This window comes from Salvelinus alpinus, chromosome 4 (genome assembly GCF_045679555.1).
Source record: "Salvelinus alpinus chromosome 4, SLU_Salpinus.1, whole genome shotgun sequence".
Classification (NCBI taxonomy): Eukaryota; Metazoa; Chordata; class Actinopteri; order Salmoniformes; family Salmonidae; genus Salvelinus; species Salvelinus alpinus.
Window position 1 is genome coordinate 62,338,821 of NC_092089.1, and position 20,646 is coordinate 62,359,466.

A 20,646-nucleotide genomic window follows, 5' to 3' on the forward strand; every position below is an offset into this window, starting at 1 on the left:
TCCTGTGCCAGCGCCCCGCACTTGCCGGGCTAAAGTGAGCATCCAGCCAGGACGGGTTGTGCCAGCTCTATGCTCCAGACCTCCAGTGCGCCTCCACGGTCCAGTATATCCTGTGCCAGGTCCATGCACCCGGCCTCCATTGCGTGTCTCCAGCCTAGTACGTCCTGTGCCTGCTCCACGCACAGTCTCCAGTGACGATCCGCGGCCCGAACCCTCCAGTGACGATCCGCGGCCCGAACCCTCCAGTGACGATCCGCGGCCCGGATCCTCCAGTGACGATCCGCGGCCCGGAGCCTCCAGTGACGATCCGCGGCCCGGAGCCTCCAGTGACGATCCGCGGCCCGGAGCCTCCTGAGACGGTCCGCGGCCCGGAACCTCCGGCGGGGGTTCCCGGTACGGTTCCCCCGGCGACGATCCACGATCTGGTTCCACGAAAGCGGAGGGATTAGCGTGCGGAGCGGGGGCTATGTCCCGAACCGGAGCCACCACCGAGGATAGATGCCCACCCGGACCCTCCCCTATAGAGTCAGGTTTTGCGGCCGGAGTCCGCACCTTTGGGGGGGGGGGGTACTGTCACGCCCTGACCTTAGAGAGCCTTTTTATTTCTCTATTTGGTTAGGTCAGGGTGTGATTTGGGTGGGCATTCTAGTTTGTCTATTTCTTTGTTGGCTGGGTATGGTTCCCAATCAGAGGCAGCTGTCTATCGTTGTCTCTGATTGGGGATCATACTTAGGCAGCCCTCTTTCACACCTTCAGTTGTGGGATGTTGTTTGTGTGTAGTTGCTTTCTGCACTGCATATAGCTTTACGTTCTTTGTATATATTTGTTTTTCGGTGTCATTTTGAATAAAGAAAAATGTACGCCTCCCACGCTGCACCTTGGTCTCATTCCAACGACGGATGTAACAATATCAGTTAAACTATTCTTGCATGCACTTCATTTTAATTACAGTCATTACATCCAATGCTATATTCTTTGTGTAATGTTGTTGCATGTAATGATTTAATTCACAATCTCTTAGTGCATATGTTATTGGTATGTAGAGTAATTTCAGGCATATTTTCTGTTATGCTCAATAATTAAAGAATACTATTTTATTTGTCTCCTTAATCCTCTCAATCACAGGTTAAATATGTGCTTTGCTTTTGAAATATTTTCCCCCCAAATATGTGCAGTTGTTCAACAATACATTTCTGTCGACAGCCTTACAAAATTAGGGATAGTGAGTAACTTCCAGGGCATATCTGTAAGGTCACCATAAATCCTAACTGCCCTATCTGAGTAACCTCTATTTCTCCTTGTTTCGTAGGGAGTTTCTGCATTTATGGGTACATGAATCTATGTTCCGGGGGCCCGATGCCTGTGATGGAGGAAGTAGATATCAGCGGCAGTGAGAGGTAAGGACAGTACACTGCATTAATGACCATATGTGCTCTTGAAAGGGATATGGTAGTCAATGGAATGGAATACCTGTCTGAGGCAAGTTGATAGACATACTGATAAAGTCCTTCATAGCATCATAATGAAAAGGATACACATACAGTATACAATGTGAAATGTGCACATTGGATATTAATCATGATTCTTTCATTAATTGAAGTGTTGGCACGTAGTAGCGGCTAGGTGTCATACAATATACACGTGAGGTAGAGTGAGGGATGGTGGTGGTATTGGAAGGCTAATGTCCCTGAGTCCATGGGGAAGGATGCCTGTGGTCAGCTTTGCAGGAACCAGAGGCTTCCTCCCTTGGCATCATCTTTCCCTACTCCCTGCTTACCTTCTCAACGTGCCCTCATTTGATATCCTGTGACAGGCTTCCTATCAGGAGGATAGGTTTCTATAGAAATAGCATCATACAGAACATTAGCTTTTATGACAAGAGCACTCCTTACATATAGATCCACTACCCCCAAGCCATAAGACTCCTGAACATCTAATCAAATGGCTACCCAGACTATTTGCAATGCCCCCCCCCCCCTCCCCCTCTTTTACACCGCTGCTACTCTCTGTTATCATCTATGCAAAGTCACTTTAATAACTCAACCTGCATGTACATATTCCCTCAACTAACCGTTGCCCCCGCACATTGACTCTGTACCGGTACCCCCCTGTATATAGTTTCGCTATTGTTATTTTACTACTGCTCTTAAATTACTTGTTACTTTTATTTCTTATTCTCATCCATATTTTTTTTAACTGCATTGTTGGTTAGGGGCTCGAAAGTAAGCATTTCGCTGTAAGGTCTACACCTGTTGTATTCGGCGCATGTGACTAATACAATTTGATTTGATTTGACTACCCTCCTGACCTGGTCATAATTTTGACTACATGACATATAAATAATAGGTTTATAGCTGGTATCAGAAGTATGCGGTAATAACGTGTTTCCAGTGTAGCCTACACGTGATTGTTGGTTTTTGGAGCAAAGCTTAAGAGACTGCTTTCATAGACAATGAGTGTATTAATTCAGCTCATGTGAATGTGGTCCTGATAAGCTGACTTCGATTGAAACCTATTGCAGAATGAAAAACGACAAAACATCCAGGCATGTGTCCAGCCTGTGGTGCTGAATCGCTATAGTAATGCGCCTAACAAAGCTGTCAAAATCTCCATTGATAAAAACCCCTGGGGATGGACTAGCAAATAATTATCAGCTCAAGCAGCAGAGAAAAGGCAGAGGCAGAGAAAGGCTGAGTTTTCCATTAGCCATTTTTTGGACATATTTTTTATCACAGCGTGATTTATCACATCTGTCAGTGATATCAGAGCGCCTCACATATAACTTCACTCCCTTTCTACTAAAATGTTTCTTTACAGAGAGTGACTTACTTTTCCGGTGACGGGTTATAAATGAAAAATTGTACCCACAGAAGACATTTGGCAGTACAAGAAGCCGGTGCTATGAAAAAATGTGAACTCTGACTGATGACCTTGCTGAAATTCATCATCTTTCCTGTCACAACTAACCCTTTACACTCGTGGGAATGTTCTATACGGGCTAAATTCAAATGTTTCTTACAGAAGGAATATGAAAAGCATATGCATAACCATGGTAGCAATTGAAAGGGAACAGTTTGGAGATTATGGGAATAGTATTATACCAAAGATTGAGGATACAAATCAAATCAAATGCTTACTTACAAGCCCTTAACCAACAATGCAGTTTTAAGAAAATTAAGTGTTGAGTAAAAAAATAAGTAAAAAATCTCAAATCTAAGTAACAAATAATTAAAGAGCAGCAGTAAAATAACAGTAGCGTGGCTATATACAGGGGGTACCGGTACAGAGTCAATGTACGGGGGGCACCGGTTAGTCGAGGTAATTGAGGTAATATGTACATGTAGGTAGAGTTAAAGTGACTATGCATAAATATTAAACAGAGAGTAGCAGTAGCGTATAAGAGGGGGGGGGGGCGATGCAAATAGTCTGGGTAGCCATTTGATTAGCTGTTCAGGAGTCTTTTGGCGTGGGGGTAGAAGCTGTTAAGAAGCCTTTTGTACCTAGACTTGGTGCTCCAGTACCGCTTGCCATGCGGAGAGAACAGTCTATGACTAGGGTGGCTGGAGTCTTTGACAATTTTTAGGGCCTTCCTCTGACACCGCCTGGTATAGAGGTCCTGGGTGGCAGGAAACTTGGCCCCAGTGATGTACTGGGCCGTACGCACTACCATCTGCAACCAGTCAGGATGCTCTCGATGGTGCAGCAGTATAACTTTTTGAGGATCTGAGGACACATGCCAAATCTTTTCAGTCTCCTGAGGGGGAATAGGTTTTGTCGTGCCCTCTTCACGACTGTCTTGGTGTGTTTGGACCATGATAGTTTGTTGGTGATGTGGACACCAAGGAACTTGAAGCTCTCAACCTGCTCCACTATAGCCCCGTCGATGAGATGGGGGCGTGCTCGGTCCTCCTTTTAGCATTCTCACATAGGTGTTCCTTTTGTCTAGGTGGGAAAGGGCCGTGTGGAGTGAAATAGAGATTTCATCATCTGTGGATCTGTTGGGACGGTATGCAAATTGAGTGGGTCTAGGGTTTCTGGGATAATGGTGTTGATGTGAGCCATGACCAGCCTTCCAAAGCACTTCATGGCTACAAACTTGAGTGCTACGGGTCAGAAGTCATTTAGGCAGGTTACCTTAGCGTTCTTGGGCACAGGGACTATGGTGGTATGCTTGAAACATGTTGGTATTACAGACTCAGTCAGTGACAGGTTGAAAATGTCTGTGAAGACACTTGCCAGTTGGTCAGTGCATGCTCGGTGTACACGTCCTGGTAATCCATCTGGCCCTGCGGTCTTGTGAATGTTGATCTGTTTAAAGGTTTTACTCAAATCTGATACGGAGAGCGTGACCACACAGTTGTCCAGAACAACTGATACTCTCATGCATGTTTCAGTGTTGCTTAACACAAAGCGAGCATAAAAATAACTTTGCTCGTCTGGTAGGCTCGTGTCACTGGGCAGCTCGTGGCTGTGCTTCCCTTTGAAGTCTGTAATAGTTTGCAAGCCCTGCTACATCCGACGAGCGTTGGAGCCGGTGTAGTACGATTCAATCTTAGTCCTGTATTGACGCTTTCCTGTTTGATGGTTCTACGGAGGGCAGAGCGGGATTTCTTATAAGCTTCCGGGTTAGAGTCCCGCTTCTTGAAAGCGGCAGCTCTACCCTTTAGCTCAGTGCAGATGTTGCCTGTAATCCATGGCTTCTGGTTGGGGTATGTACATACAGTCACTGTGGGGACGACATCATCGATGCACTTATTGATGAAGCCAGTGACTGATGTGGTGTACTCATCAATAACAGAACATTTTCCAGTCTGTGCTAGCAAAACAGTCCTGTAGCTTAGCGTCTGCTTCATCTGACCACATTTTATTGACCGAGTCACTGGTGCTTCCTGCTTTAGTTTTTGCTTGTAAGCAGGAATCAGGAGGATAGATTTGCCAAATGGAGGGCGAGGGAGAGCTTTGTATGCGTCTCTGTGTTTGGAGTATAGGTGGTCTCGAGTTTCTTTCCCTCGGGTTGCACATTTAACATGCTGGTAGAAATGAGGTAAAACCGATTTAAGTTTGCCTGCATTAAAGTCCCCGGCCACTAGGAGCGCCGCCTCTGGATCAATGTTTTCCGGTTTGCTTATGGCCGTATACAGCTCATTGAGTGCGATCTTAGTCCCAGCATCGGTTTGTGGTGGTAAATAGACGGCTATGAAGAAAATAGATGAAAACTCTCTTGGTAAATAGTGTGTTCTACAGCTTATCATGAGATACTCTGCATTAGGCGAGCAAAACCTCAAGACTTCATTAGATTTCGTGCACCAGCTGTTGTTTACAAATATACATAGACCGCCACCCCTTGTCTTACCAGAGGCGGCTGTCCTATCCTGCCGATACAGCTTAAAACCCACCAGCTGTATATTATTCATGTCGTCGTTCAGCCACGACTCGGTGAAACATAAGATATTACAGTTATGAATGTCCCGTTGGTAGAATATACGTGATAGTTCGTCTATTTTATTATCCAATGATTGTACGTTGGCTAATAGGACCGGTAGTAAAGGCAGATTACCTACTCGCCGTCGGATCCTTACAAGGCACCCCGACCTACGTCCCCAATATCTCTGTCTTTTTCTCCTGCGAATTATGGGGATGAGGGCCTTGTCGGGTGTCTGAAGTAAATCCTTTGCGTCCGACTCATTAAAGAAAAAATCTTCCTCCAGTACAAGGTGAGTAATGTCCTCATATCTAGAAGCTCTTTTCAGTCATAAGAGACGGTGGCAGAAACATTATGTACAAAGGAAGTAGCAAATAATGCAACAAAAACACACACAATAGCACAATTGGTTAGGGGACCGTAAAACGGCAGCCATCTTCTCTATATGTACAACAGATCACCTGACACAAGACTGAATCAAAACATTACACTGTTGTGTGCATTTGACATTTACTGAACTGTTGTTGATAACGAACTCTGAAAATACTCTGGATACATTCAATAACATGATAAGAAAATTCCTGAAAAATGTGGGGTAGAGGTGCACATAAAACAAAAAAAAGTTTGAGTGAGAGAACTTAACTGGTGTCTCCAAGTGGCCACACACCTCTCCAAAGTGTGCACAGTTCCAAAGTCATTTCAGCGCACTTTTATGACTCAAAGAAGTCTTCAACTTGAATATACTTTTTGATCTCTCCTACTGATGCTGTGCCGTTGTTTTGTTTGCAACACAGCCCCGCGTCAAACGATTACTGTTGTTGTTTACACAATCTAAAAACGCTCCATTAGAAATTGCTAAATGGGTCAGGTGGGCATCGTTTGAAAGCTTATTCTATTGCCAACACGACTAGCTAAGTTATAAAATACGATATTACAATGTTAGGCCTTCACAATGCAATTCAGGGAAACATATCGTATTTTTCGTGCACAGAATGGAGTCATGAGTGCATACCGTTTACAGCATTTCGCTCCCTCAGTCCACATTTTTTTTTGCAAAAGTTGCCCAATTAGCAGGAGGGGGCAACTTCCTGTCCTGTGCGGTGCTCAAGTTCAGAAAGGCTGTCACTCAAAACCCATACAGGGCTATGAAGTGCAGCCAGAGCTCTCACGTCATGTATAGCATGTTAATGTACAGCCACTGCATTCCAATTTAGGCATTTATCAGTGCCCAAATCTGCCATTTTCAACCTAGGCACAAGTGTAAAGGGCTACCTAAAATTAAGCCATGGTCTGCTGCATGTTTTAATGCAGGGATTTCATTCCAGAGTGCTTTGAATACAGCCTCACCGGACTGCAGCTGTGCGATTAAAGTCGTACTGTATTTCTCAGTGAACTTGAATGATACTGTGGATAGAGCCACACACTAGTGCCAGTCTTACCACCACTGTGACTTCCCTGTGTGCAGATGATTAACATTTAACAGGTTGGGTTGCCGCACCTGGAGGGGGAATTATTTGTAAGGTAATAAATGTGAAAGATTAGGGGTGGATAATTGCTTGCTGATGCAGTATCTCTATCTCCTGGCAGTATGTGCTGCTAATACTGTACTAACTGTCTTGATTATTTCTGGAGGACACAATGTTGTCTTTGTCAGCTTTTTCATTATTTCCACTGACATTACGTGTACCTCAGAAATAATTCGGATTAATTTACTTCATTGATCTTTGTTGAAGTTAGGACACACATTAGGACAACATATTGCTGAATTGTTCATATACAGATGTCGGATCTTAACGTAACTTAATAATCACTCTTTGGTGCAATTGTTGAGATAGTGAGCTTATGGTTGTGTGGGGGTAAGGGTTGAGTGTGTGTGGATGTATGTGTGTATCCCACAACTGTTGCGAAGGAGTAAAAGATGTTAGGGACAATAGAGAATGATCCACAGCTATATATAATACAAATCGAGGTGAGGACGATGGGAATGCATTTGGCAGTTGATCTACTTCAATTCGGTAAATGGCACTGTGTGCCCTTTTCAAAGGATGGATCCCAGTCAGTTCAGGGCTATGGGATACAGGGGGTCGAGGGTGGTCTGCCGGGCATTGGGATGACAACCCAACTCGGGATGAGGAGGGCTTTTAGCGGGTGGAATAGTAGGGACCAATAGGAGGTTTACTTAGTAGAAATGCAAATATCATGGTACAGCTATATAGACACTCAATCATCATGTTACTTTTTAATGGTACGTTTACAAACATATATTTTGATAAAAATAATTGAAAGTTGTGTCTCATTATGGTAAGTGGTGAAATAAGTATAGCCAGTTACAATTGTAATGGCTTAGCAGATAATAAGAAAAGACGATCAGTATTTACCTGGCTAAAAGAGAAGGATTATAATATCTATTGTTTACAGGAAACCCATTCAACAGTTTTAGATGAAGTTTTGTGGAAAAAGAACTGGGGGGGCGAAATATATTTCTCCCATGGGCAAAGAAATTCAAAAGGGGTGATGGTTTTAATTAACAATAATTTTGATCCAAATGTGCAAATTGTCCAAACAGATCCTCAAGGTAGATGGATTATTTTAAATATGTTATTGGACAATAAACAGATATGGCTTATTAACCTATACGGTCCGAATAATGATGATCCAAGCTTCTTTGAAAATATATATAAGAATTGATCAACTCTACAAGCAACACTAGACTCTATTATTATAGTGGGAGATTTTAATACGGTCTTAAATACCTCTATGGACCGGAAAGGAAATCACACTACAAACTATCACCCTCAGGCACTTAAGGAAATCATGAATGTCATGGATATATTGGAATTAGTGGATATATGGAGACTTAAATACCCTGACCTAGTGAGATATACATGGCGGAGGCTTAATCAAGCTAGTCGTCTTGACTACTTTCTTATACCATTCTCTCTGGCACAAAAAGTTTAAAAAGTGTTGATAGGGGACAGAATGCGGTCGGATCATCACATAATTGGCATATATATTACTCTTACAGAATTTCCACATGGGCGAGGATATTGGAAATTTAATCAAAGCCTACTAGATGAAAAAATTGTTTATAACTAGGACAGAAGAATTTATTACTGACTTTTTCAGACATAACATAGGTACAGCAGATCCCCGTATTGTATGGGACACTTTTAAGTGTCCCTTTAGAGGCAATGCAATTCAGTACTCATCTATAAAACAAAAGCAATTTAGATCAAAAGAGTCCATATTAACAAAGGAAATTGAAGGACTAACAGTACAGTTAGATAGCAATAAAAACGGTACCATAGAGGCACAGAATAAGTTAGAGGAAAAACAAAAAGAAATGGAGGAACTTATTCAAGAAAGATCCAGTGTAATATATTATAAAAATAAAGCGAACTGGATGGAATATGGGGAAAAATGCACCAAATTCTTTTTCAATCTTCAATATAGAAATGCTACCAAAATGTTTCTATTAAAACTTGTTACAAATGATGGAGTCACGCATGATTCACCAAATTATATTTTGAAAGAGGAAGTAAAGTACTTTAAGAATATGTTTTCGTTTCAGGCTCCTCCATCTCCACTAACTGAAACTAATTGTATGGATTTTTTTCCTAATAATAATGTAAAATTAACATCTGTACAGAAAGACTCATGTGAAGGCCAAATTACAGAGGGGGAACTGCTTGATGCAATTGGGGCCTTTAAAGATGGTAAAACTCCAGGGCTGGATGGCATACCAGTGGAAGTATACAAAACTTTTTTTTATATACTCAAAGGACCATTATTAGCTTGTTTTAACCACTCCTATATAAATGGTAGATTATCAGACACGCAACAAGGTCTGATATCATTATTACTGAAACAGGACCCAAATGGAATATACACTGCTCAAAAAAATAAAGGGAACACTTAAACAACACAATGTAACTCCAAGTCAATCACACTTCTGTGAAATCAAACTGTCCACTTAGGAAGCAACACTGATTGACAATAAATTTCACATGCTGTTGTGCAAATGGAATAGACAAAAGGTGGAAATTATAGGCAATTAGCAAGACACCCCCAAAAAGGAGTGATTCTGCAGGTGGTGACCACAGACCACTTCTCAGTTCCTATGCTTCCTGGCTGATGTTTTGGTCACTTTTGAATGCTGGCGGTGCTCTCACTCTAGTGGTAGCATGAGACGGAGTCTACAACCCACACAAGTGGCTCAGGTAGTGCAGTTCATCCAGGATGGCACATCAATGCGAGCTGTGGCAAAAAGGTTTGCTGTGTCTGTCAGCGTAGTGTCCAGAGCATGGAGGCGCTACCAGGAGACAGGCCAGTACATCAGGAGACGTGGAGGAGGCCGTAGGAGGGCAACAACCCAGCAGCAGGACCGCTACCTCCGCCTTTGTGCAAGGAGGTGCACTGCCAGCGCCCTGCAAAATGACCTCCAGCAGGCCACAAATGTGCATGTGTCTGCTCAAACGGTCAGAAACAGACTCCATGAGGGTGGTATGAGGGCCCGACGTCCACAGGTGGGGGTTGTGCTTACAGCCCAACACCGTGCAGGACGTTTGGCATTTGCCAGAGAACACCAAGATTGGCAAATTCGCCACTGGCGCCCTGTGCTCTTCACAGATGAAAGAAGGTTCACACTGAGCACATGAGCACATGTGACAGACGTGACAGAGTCTGGAGACGCCGTGGAGAACGTTCTGCTGCCTGCAACATCCTCCAGCATGACCGGTTTGGCGATGGGTCAGTCATGGTGTGGGGTGGCATTTCTTTGTGGGGCCGCACAGCCCTCCATGTGCTCGCCAGAGGTAGCCTGACTGCCATTAGGTACCGAGATGAGATCCTCAGACCCCTTGTGAGACCATATGCTGACACATGCACATTTGTGGCCTGCTGGAGGTCATTTTGCAGGGCACTGGCAGTGCACCTCCTTGCACAAAGGCGGAGGTAGCGGTCCTGCTGCTGGGTTGTTGCCCTCCTACGGCCTCCTCCACGTCTCCTGATGTACTGGCCTGTCTCCTGGTAGCGCCTCCATGCTCTGGACACTACGCTGACAGACACAGCAAACCTTTTTGCCACAGCTCGCATTGATGTGCCATCCTGGATGAACTGCACTACCTGAGCCACTTGTGTGGGTTGTAGACTCCGTCTCATGCTACCACTAGAGTGAGAGCACCGCCAGCATTCAAAAGTGACCAAAACATCAGCAAGGAAGCATAGGAACTGAGAAGTGGTCTGTGGTCACCACCTGCAGAATCACTCCTTTTTTGGGGGTGTCTTGCTAATTGCCTATAATTTCCACCTTTTGTCTATTCCATTTGCACAACAGCATGTGAAATTTATTGTCAATCAGTGTTGCTTCCTAAGTGGACAGTTTGATTTCACAGAAATGTGATTGACTTGGAGTTACATTGTGTTGTTAAAGTTTTCCCTTTATTTTTTTGAGCAGTGTATAAAGATCCAGCCCATTTAAAAAATTGGAGACCTCCTACACTTCAGTGTTGTGATGCAAAAATCCTAGCAAAATGCTTGGCGCATAGAATAAAAAAGTATTGTCAGATATTATTCATCCTAATCAGACAGGTTTTTTACATGGACAATACATTGGAGATAATATAAGACAAGTACTGGAAACAATAGAACACTATGAAATATCGGGGACACCAGGCCTGGTTTTCATAGCTGATTTTGATAAAGTACGACTGGAGTTTATATATAAATGCCTAGAATATTTCAATTTTGGGGAATCTCTTATAAAATGGGTTAAAATTATGTATATGTATGTATATTTACTATGTAAAATAGTAAATAATGGCTACATCTCAGAAAGTTTTAAACTATCTAGAGGAGTAAAACAAGGTTGTCCACTATCGGCATATCTATTTATTATTGCCATCGAAATGTTAGCTGTTAAAAATAGATCAAACATTAATATTAAGGGATTAGAAATCCAAAAAAAATGCACATTTTACATTACCATGTAGTTTACCAATTAAATGGTCTGATGGAAATGTGGACATACTCGGTATACAAATCCCAAAAGAAAGAAATGATCTCACTCCAATACATTTTTATAGAAAGTTAGCAAAAATAGATGAGATCTTGCTACCAAGGAAAGCAAAATACCTGTCTATTTGTGGAAAAATCACCCTGATTAACTCTTTAGTCATATCACAGTTTACCTATTTGCTTATGGTTTTGCCTACACCTAGTGACCTGCTTTTTAAATTATATGAACAAAAAATATTCAATTTTATTGGAACGGCAAGCCAGATAAATTAAATTATCTATATAACGAATATGAATTCGGAGGGCAGAAATGATTAAATATTAAAGCATTAGACCTCTCACTAAAGGCATCAGTCATACAAAAGTTATACTTAAATCCAAACTGGTTCTCTAGTAAATTGATACGAATGTCTCTTCCTATGTTCAAGAAGGGCCTTTTCCCCTTTATTCAGATTACACCTGCTCACATTCGGTTGTTTGAAAAGGAAATAATCTCCAAAATATCTTTATTTTTTAAACAAGCCTTATAAAGTTGGTTGCAATTTCAGTTTAATTCACCTGAAAGGACGGAACAAATAGTACAACACATATTGTGATCTTGCATGGAGCCCCAGACCGAGGGTGATTGACCGTCATCTTGAACTTCTTCCATTTTCTAATAATTGCGCCAACAGTTGTTGCCTTCTCACCAAGCTGCTTGCCTATTGTCCTGTAGCCCATCCCAGCCTTGTGCAGGTCCACAATTTTATCCCTGATGTCCTTACACAGCTCTCTGGTCTTGGCCATTGTGGAGAGGTACTTATGTCATGCAATAAAATGCAAATTAATTACTTAAAAATCATACAATGTGATTTTCTGGATTTTTGTTTTAGATTCCGTCTCTCGCAGTTGAAGTGTACCTATGATAAAAATTACAGACCTCTACATGCTTTGTAAGTAGGAAAACCTGCAAAATCGGCAGTGTATCAAATACTTGTTCTCCCCACTGTATATATGTGTATATGTATGCATACGTGTATGGATATTGGATATTTACCCAAAAAATATGGGGGATTGGAAATGATGCAGACAATTACATTGGAAGCAACATTCTTTCCTTAATATTAAACTGATCCACCCCTAAAAATAATAATAATAAAATAAAATAAATAATCACTCTTTTGTTGTAGAGAATTTTCCAGATGCATCAGGAAATTCAAATGAGCCTCATCACTGGCTGAAAATGAGCAGTTCTCTTTCTCGCCATGCGTGCGCATTGGGATCATGGCTTTCTATCAAAATGATGTTCTCTCTCGCTCACTCAAATGCAAGGCCTAGGTCCTATTACTGCAACATTCAAATGTACAAAAATTTATCTGAAATGCAGCCATACATATCAACAACCATCGTTTTATATAGCTTAATAAAACAAGATAGATATTGGTCTCCACTAGGCTACGCCACACAATTGTCTAGTATATCCTAAGATTACTAATTAATTTAAAATGTTGTTAAATTGTGGCGTGGGGTGGTCTAGTGGTTAGGGCTACTACAATCAGCATGCACATATAGGCCAACCGTGTGGATTTGATTCTGGCCCATGCACTTCTGGCACAAATAACTCAGTCCCCCAATTGACTTCCAAGTAGGTAGACGTTTCATATGGACAGTCCACAGTTATTTTACACCCGGTCCTGATAGGAAATGACCATACCAGACACTTTTGGATAACATAAATAGGAATCAAATAAAATAATAACAGTCAGTAGGCTACACAAACATTAGTTTCCATTCATACAAAGTGTCGGGTAAATTGCCACAGTAGATTTGGCGTGGTAAACGAGGAAATAGTTTATTTATTTTGTACGGAATGCTTGTCAAATAGATAAATCACCCTTAGTCTGTTCAAAAAGAACTAAGTTGTTGCGATGACAACACCAACCAGAGGGCGAACAAAGCATCTTTCAGGGAGCTGTAATGAGGTGACCAATAATGGTTGCAATTAAGATCAGCTGTGCCGGTGAATTTAGCATGTATCGATGGTTTAACAAGGCCAGCTGGCAATAATAAGTTTGCTACCTTTTGAGGCAGAATTTCCAGGCAGGACTTCAAAATTGGCATGTCCCAATCCCATGTATCCATCGCCGGGAGGCTATCCCATAACACCTTGCGGCGCAGCAAAAAATAATTGACTGCGGACAAAGTCCCCACTTGGGAGAACATTTTCCAGAAAACCACAAAATATAAGTATAACATTTAATTATTCACCAAATGATAACGTTTTCAAGAAATTACTTTCATATCAATTGTGAATTAAAATGTTAAGTAACTGGTGATTATCAGCCCATTGCCAAGCTAGCTAATACATCGGACACGATAGCTAGCCAGAAGACGATCTCATCCTGCTAATCGGCTGTTTAGAGATGACCTAAACTAACTAATCGTATATTCAGCAATGTGTCAATTGTGAAGACCCAGAGTAAAAAAAAAAAAAGTTTCTTCCCATTTGTTTACAGAGACTAAAGTAGCACCTGATCACGTTTCACTCCATTGTATTGGCTTGGCAGGAGAAAAACAGTCCTGCACGACTCGTTTGGAAGTAAGACATTTTAACAACTTCCGATGAAAAACGTAGAAAATTCAGCCAGCTGTGTTCTGTTCATTCTAGGCTTGCTAGCCAGCCAAGTTATTTTGCATTATCTTGAGTCTGTTTTGCTAGCATGCAGTGTTTACCTAGCTAACGTTAGCTAACTTTATCTTGCTACATTCCCTTCCTATTGTGTTGCACCATTGGGGTTGGTCTACTGGTTAAAATTAGAGGCTGTTATTCTACTCTTACTGTAAACAACGTAATCAAGCCTAAAAATATGCAAAACTGTTAATAAAACGATTGCACATTAAAGGCAGTTGTGGCTTCAGCAACAATTTGAGCAGTGAGGTTAATGTCTCCCCCTTTGTTTTTACTTACTCCAGGTTGAATGATTTTCCACCCTGCAGATGTAAGGAACTTGTTATGAACCTCCCAGCCACCAGGATAATCACCAAATCCCAGGATATTATTTAGGAGTGTGCCAACCTCACAATGTTAGAAATAGATTCACCCATGATATTATTTATCATGCAGATTGGTCAGGACATTGTACTTTATAAAGCTCATTCTGAAATATGATATCTGTCCCAGGGGATTCAATTTAGACCCCAATTAGGTGTTAGTGAAGGGCTGAAAAAACAACTGTAAACTCCTGTCTCAAATAAGACATGAAGGTCAGTCAATCAGGAAAATCATGGAGTGAGTAGGTGTGTCCAACATTTTGACTGGTGTGTGTAATATATATATATATACCTGTTTGATATGCATTTACTGCATATCATATTGGACATGTTATCCTTCATCACATGCAAGTATTTATTTTGTATCCATTGCATTTAGCTTACATTAGGAAGAAGTAGCCTAGGCAGTCTAATCTAGTTACAGTAGATTGCATCGTATCACCTTTCAATATTATTAACGAATATGAAACCATGTTAACTTGGAACATATCATTTAATAATATGCACGGGTGTCATATTTGTATGGCTGTATCACAATGCAAGCCTACTAATTAAAAAAATACAGCAGCTCTAATGCAATATTAGCTTCACAATGAAACACCACTATTCTTAAACGGTCAGTAAAATAGCTTATTTAGTTGTAAATGAAAATCGTAGCCTGTATGTTATCAAGCATGCAAACTTGTCATGTCCACAACAATGGAGCAGCAAACCAAGCAACATGCGAGACAAGGACCCCATACCGTAGGATAATTATTCTGGTCAGTGTCAACTTCATTCATAATTCAGGTACTGAGGAGCTCGATTCTGTTACTTGTTTACCTGCTATTCGTGTCAGATGTTTCCATTTTGAGATATCCTTGCTGCAAAATTTTCCTACTGCAATGAAATGGGTAATATTAAAATCCGACATCTGTACATAGTAGTACTCTAACTGTTTTCTAGTAATTCGATAGGCAGACTCTTAGAAAAAAATGTGCTGCCTAGTACCTAAAAGGGTTATTCGACTGTTCCATTAGGATAACCCTTTGAAAAAGCCTTTTTGACTCCAGATAGAACCCTTTTGAGTTTCATGTAGAACATTTTAGTGTTCTACATGGAACCTAAAATAATTATGCTATGGGGACAGCCGAAGAACACTTTTTGAACCCTGTATTTCTTGTGCAATTCTTGAGTGAGCTGCACAGGGTCATAACAGTTTATGGTAGTTTATTTGTCTTGTGGTTTCCGGGTAGGAGAATCCACGCTGTACGTACAGTATATGAGACAATGATTGTGAAAGATACAAACACTGGACATCAGTAAAGGAAACCCAGTCTTTCATATCCTCAACAGTGACGACGAGAAAGCCTACAGGGAGGAGGTGAGAGCCCTCGGAGTGTGGTGTCAGGAAAATAACCTCTCACTCAACGTCAACAAAAAGGAGATGATCGTGGACTTCAGGAAACAGCAGAGGCAGCACCCCCCCCCATCCACATCGACGGGACAGTAGTGGAGAAGGTGGAAAGTTCCTCGGCGTACACATCACGGACAAACTGAGAAGGTCCACCCACACACAGTGTGGTGAAGAAGGCGCAACAGCGTAGCCTAACACCACCTCTTCAACCTCAGGAGGCTGAAGAAATGTGGATTGTCACCTAAAACACTCATAAACTTTTTCAGATGCACAATCGAGAGCATCCTGTTGGGCTGTATCACAGCCTGGTACGGCAACTGCTCCGCCAACAACTGCAAGGCTCTCCAGAGGGTAGTGAGGTCTGCACAACGCATCACCGGGGGCAAACTACCTGCCCTCCAGGACACCTACAGCACCCGATGTCACAGGAAGGCCAGAAATATCATCAAGGACAACAACCACCCGAGCCACTGCCTGTTCACCCCGCTATCATCCAGAAGGCGAGGTCAGTACAGGTGCATCAAAGCTGGGACCGAGAGACTGAAAGACAGCTTCTATCTCAAGGCCATCAGACTGTTTAACAGCCATCACTAACATAGAGTGGATGCTGCCAACATACAGACTCAAATCTCTTGCCACTTTAATACATTTAGTAAATGGATTTAATAAAGGTATCACTAGTCACTTTAAATAACTCCACTTTAATAATGTCTACATCCAACATTACTCATTTCATATGTATATACAGTATTCGATACCATCTACTGCATGTTGCCTATGCCACACGGCCATCACTCATCTATATATTTATATGTACATATTCTTATTCATTCCTTTACATTTGTGTGTATTAGGTAGTCGTTGTGAATTTGTTAGATTACTTGTTAGATATTACTGCACTGTCGGAACTAGAAGCACAAACATTTCGCTACACTCACATTAACATCTGCTAACCATGTGTATGTGACCAATAAAATTTGATTTGATTTGAACTAAGAACTGTACGCCTATGTAGTCTCATCCTGTCATATCATATTTTATTACTAAGATCCAGCCAATGAATTTAACGAGCCGTTGAATGCGGTGAGCTTGCTCTGTCGCCTACCTCTATTGACATAAGAGTGGGAGTTCATGTGTGGGTCATCTGAATGACGGTGTGTAGAGGTCAAACACAGCTCTTTGTAAACAAAGGCCCGGTTCAGCGTCAATAACTCCTGCAATGTGACAGGGAGAGTTTCTCATGTGCTGGATTGATAGGAAAAAAAGAAGAGTATCACCAAAGGCACATGATTGCATTATATTGGACCGCTGCCAAATAATAGTATGCCGTCTAGGTTTATTACTTATATAAATCATGCAACGCCATTCTAATTTTATGTATAGTTCATGACTGCTCAAACTTTTGCGCTTGATGGGCCAAAATATAATCTGAGTGGTGGGATGCGGGCCGAACAAATAATACTGTACATTATCTATTTAGAAATATGAAAGGTAAAAAATAGCTTTTTAGGGTCTTTAAACACTGGCCTTTTAGTAATTAATCATAAAATCAGAATTCAAACATGAATCAAGTTGTAATCATATAACTGACATCTAACAACACATTCTGATGACCAGTATTAAAGATGTATTAAAAATGTCACCATGTTGGCACAGAAACTGCAACTAAGTTGCTATGGGTAGGCAACACGTCTGCCACGCTGATCCTCAACACGGGCCCCACAGGGGTGCTTGCATAGTTCCCTCCTGTACTCACTATTCACCCACGACTGCGTGGCCGAACACGACTTCCAACACCATCATTAAGTTTGCTGATGACACAACAGTGGTAGGCCTGATCACCGACAACGATGAGACAGCCTATATGGAGGAGGTGCCAGGACAACAACTTATCCCTCAATGTGAGCAAGACAAAGGAGCTCATCGTGGACTACAGGAAAAGGTGGGCGGAACAGGCCCCCATTAACATCGACTTGGCTGTAGTGGAGAGGGTTGAGAGTTTCAAGTTCCTTGGTGTCCACATCACCAACGAAATATCATGGTCCAAACACAAGACAGTAGTGAAGAGGGCACAACAACACCTTTTCCCCATCAGGAGACTGAAAAGATTTGGCATGGGTCCCCAGATCCTCAAAAAGTTCTACAGCTGCACCATCGAGAGCATCCTGACCGGTTGCATCACCGCCTGGTATGGCCACTGCTCGGCATCTGACCGTAACGAGCTACAGAGGGTAGTGCGTACTGCCCAGTACATCACCGTGGCCAAATGTCCTGCCATCCAGGACCTATATACTAGGCGGTGTCAGAGGAAAGCCCAAAAAATTGTCAAAGAATCCAGTCACCCAAGTCAGACTGTTCTTTCTGCTCCCGCACGGCAAGTGGTACCAGAGCGCCAAGTCTAGGACCAGAAGGCTCCTTAACAGCTTCTACCCCCAAGCCAAAAGACTGCTGAACAATTAATCGAATGGCCACCTGGACTATTTACATTGACTTTTTGTTTTTTACACTGCTGCTACTCGCTGCTTATCTATGCATCGTCACTTCACCCATACCTACATGTACAAATTACCTCGACTAACCTGTAACCCCGCACATTGACTCCCCATGTATATAACCTCGTTATTGTTATTTTATTGTCTTACTTTTTTATTATTTTTTACTTTAGTTTATTTGGTAAATATTTTCTTAACTTTTTCTTGAATTGCACTGTTGGTTAAGGGCTTGTAAGTAAGCATTTCACGATACAGTCTTCACCTGTTGTATTCGGCGCATGTCCATTTTTTGTTGTTCACATGGAATAGATCATCCCCCGTCAGCCTTGTTAAAATAGTCCAGAGCACATGGTGGCAGTAGCAGTGCGTTCTTAAGTTATGTTTGGCTTGTGCCTGCTTCTAGCTTTGTAGCTGGATAGCGAATGATAACTAGCTAGCAAGTTGCTTGAATGTTGTTGCAAGCTAGCTAGAATCTTTAGCAAGCCCTTGTTGATACTAGCCAGATGGCCACATCTAGATAACTCGCTCAGCTTGCAACAATATAATTAAATCACAATGTATTTGTTTTTGAAAGAAACAGCTGTTTGTTAGGTGCCGAAAGTCAGTGCAGTAGCTAGCTATCTATGTTGTGCTAACTGGCAAAGCTAACCGCTTAGCGAACAGCTAGCAAGCAAACTGGCACTGGCAGTATGGGATAATGGAGAGTGGATTATATAATTTCTTCATCTTGTTAGATAGCTAACTTGGTAAAACATTTAGTGTTGTGTGCATTTTGCTGCACTTATAATCCCCATTCGTTTCATATGAAGTGTGTGTGACTGCCTGGCTCAGTTAGCAAGCTAACTAACTAATGAGCAAGTGCACATTATCAAACCTATAAAAAAAAATGCATCAAGCATGAAACTCCTTTCCTAGATGTAGATGCAGCTTTATTATGTAGATGCAGCTTTATTATGCAGCTTTATTGTTTTTAGAACAATGATAAGGGGGTGGATTACACTGTGAAAAGTGTGTTCGTCTTTTGTTGCCACTGGCTCCCCAACATGGAGGACCGTGCTCTCTGTTTGGTTCAAAGTCAAGTTGTCGGCCACCAACGCGCAGAGCGATGCTACATGTAGAAACGTCCAGTTTGTCCGTACCAGGTCGGTCTGCAATAGACAGTGTCTTTTGTTTTAGCAAGAGAAGGACCGGTCTCCTACTGTGCTAAGTAGAGGTCGACCGATTATGATTTTTCAACGCCGATACCGATTATTGGAGGACCAAAAAAAGCCGATACCGATTAATCGGCCAACTTTTTTATTTTTATTTTTTATAATGACAATTACAACAATACTGAATGAACACTTATTTTAACTTAATATAATACATCAATCAAATAAATTTAGCCCCAAATAAATAATGAAACATGTTCAATTTGGTTTAAATAATGCAAAAACAAAGTGTTGGAGAAGAAAGTAAAAGTGCAATATGTGCCATGTAAGAAAGCTAACGTTTAAGTTCCTTGCTCAGAACATGAGAACATATGAAAGCTGGTGGTTCCTTTTAACATGAGTCTTCAATATTCCCGGGTAAGAAGTTTTAGGTTGTAGTTATTATAGCAATTATAGGACTATTTCTCTCTATACCATTTGTACTTCATGAACCTTTCACTACTGGATGTTCTTATAGGCACGATTGTATTGCCAGTGTAACAGTATAGCTTCCATCCCTCTCCTCGCTCCTACCTGGGCTCGAACCAGGAACACAATGACAACAGCCACCCTCGATGCAGCGTTACCCATGCAGAGCAAGAGGAATAACTACTCAAAGTCTCAGAGCGAGTGACGTTTGAAATGCTATTAGCGCGCACCCCTCTAACTAGCTAGCCATTTCACATCGTTTACACCAGCCTAATCTCGGGAGTTGATAGGCTTGGAGCACAGCGAAGAGCTTCTGGCAAAACGCATGAAAGTGCTGTTTGAATGAATGCTTACGAGCCTGCTGCTGCCTACCACCGCTCAGTCAGACTGCTCTATCAAATCATAGACTTAGTTATAACATAATAACACACAGAAATACGAACCTTAGGTCATTAATATGGTCAAAACCGGGAAACTATCATCTCGAAAACAAGACGTTTATTCTTTCAGTGAAATACGGAACCGTTACGTATTTTATCTAACGGGGGGCATCCATAAGTCTAAATATTCCTGTTACATTGCACAACCTTCAATGTTATGTCATAATTACGTAAAATTCTGGCAAAATAGGCGGCCCAAACTGTTGCATATACACTGACTCTGCGTGCAATG

General features: G+C 41.8%; 1 protein-coding gene across 3 annotated transcripts in view; it reads left to right on the forward strand.

Annotated features, from left to right (window-relative positions):
• Nucleotides 1–20,646, forward strand: part of LOC139574091 (5-hydroxytryptamine receptor 4-like) — a 172,307-nt gene that overhangs the window by 42,811 nt on the left and 108,850 nt on the right. For all 3 annotated transcript variants that reach the window (XR_011674719.1, XM_071398260.1, XM_071398261.1), the window contains exon 2: nucleotides 1,310–1,397. Coding sequence is in view for 2 of the 3 variants with exons in the window: in XM_071398260.1 (XP_071254361.1) it covers nucleotides 1,333–1,397 (65 nt within the window). In the remaining variant the exon portion in view is untranslated. The remainder of the gene's footprint in view (nucleotides 1–1,309; nucleotides 1,398–20,646) is intronic.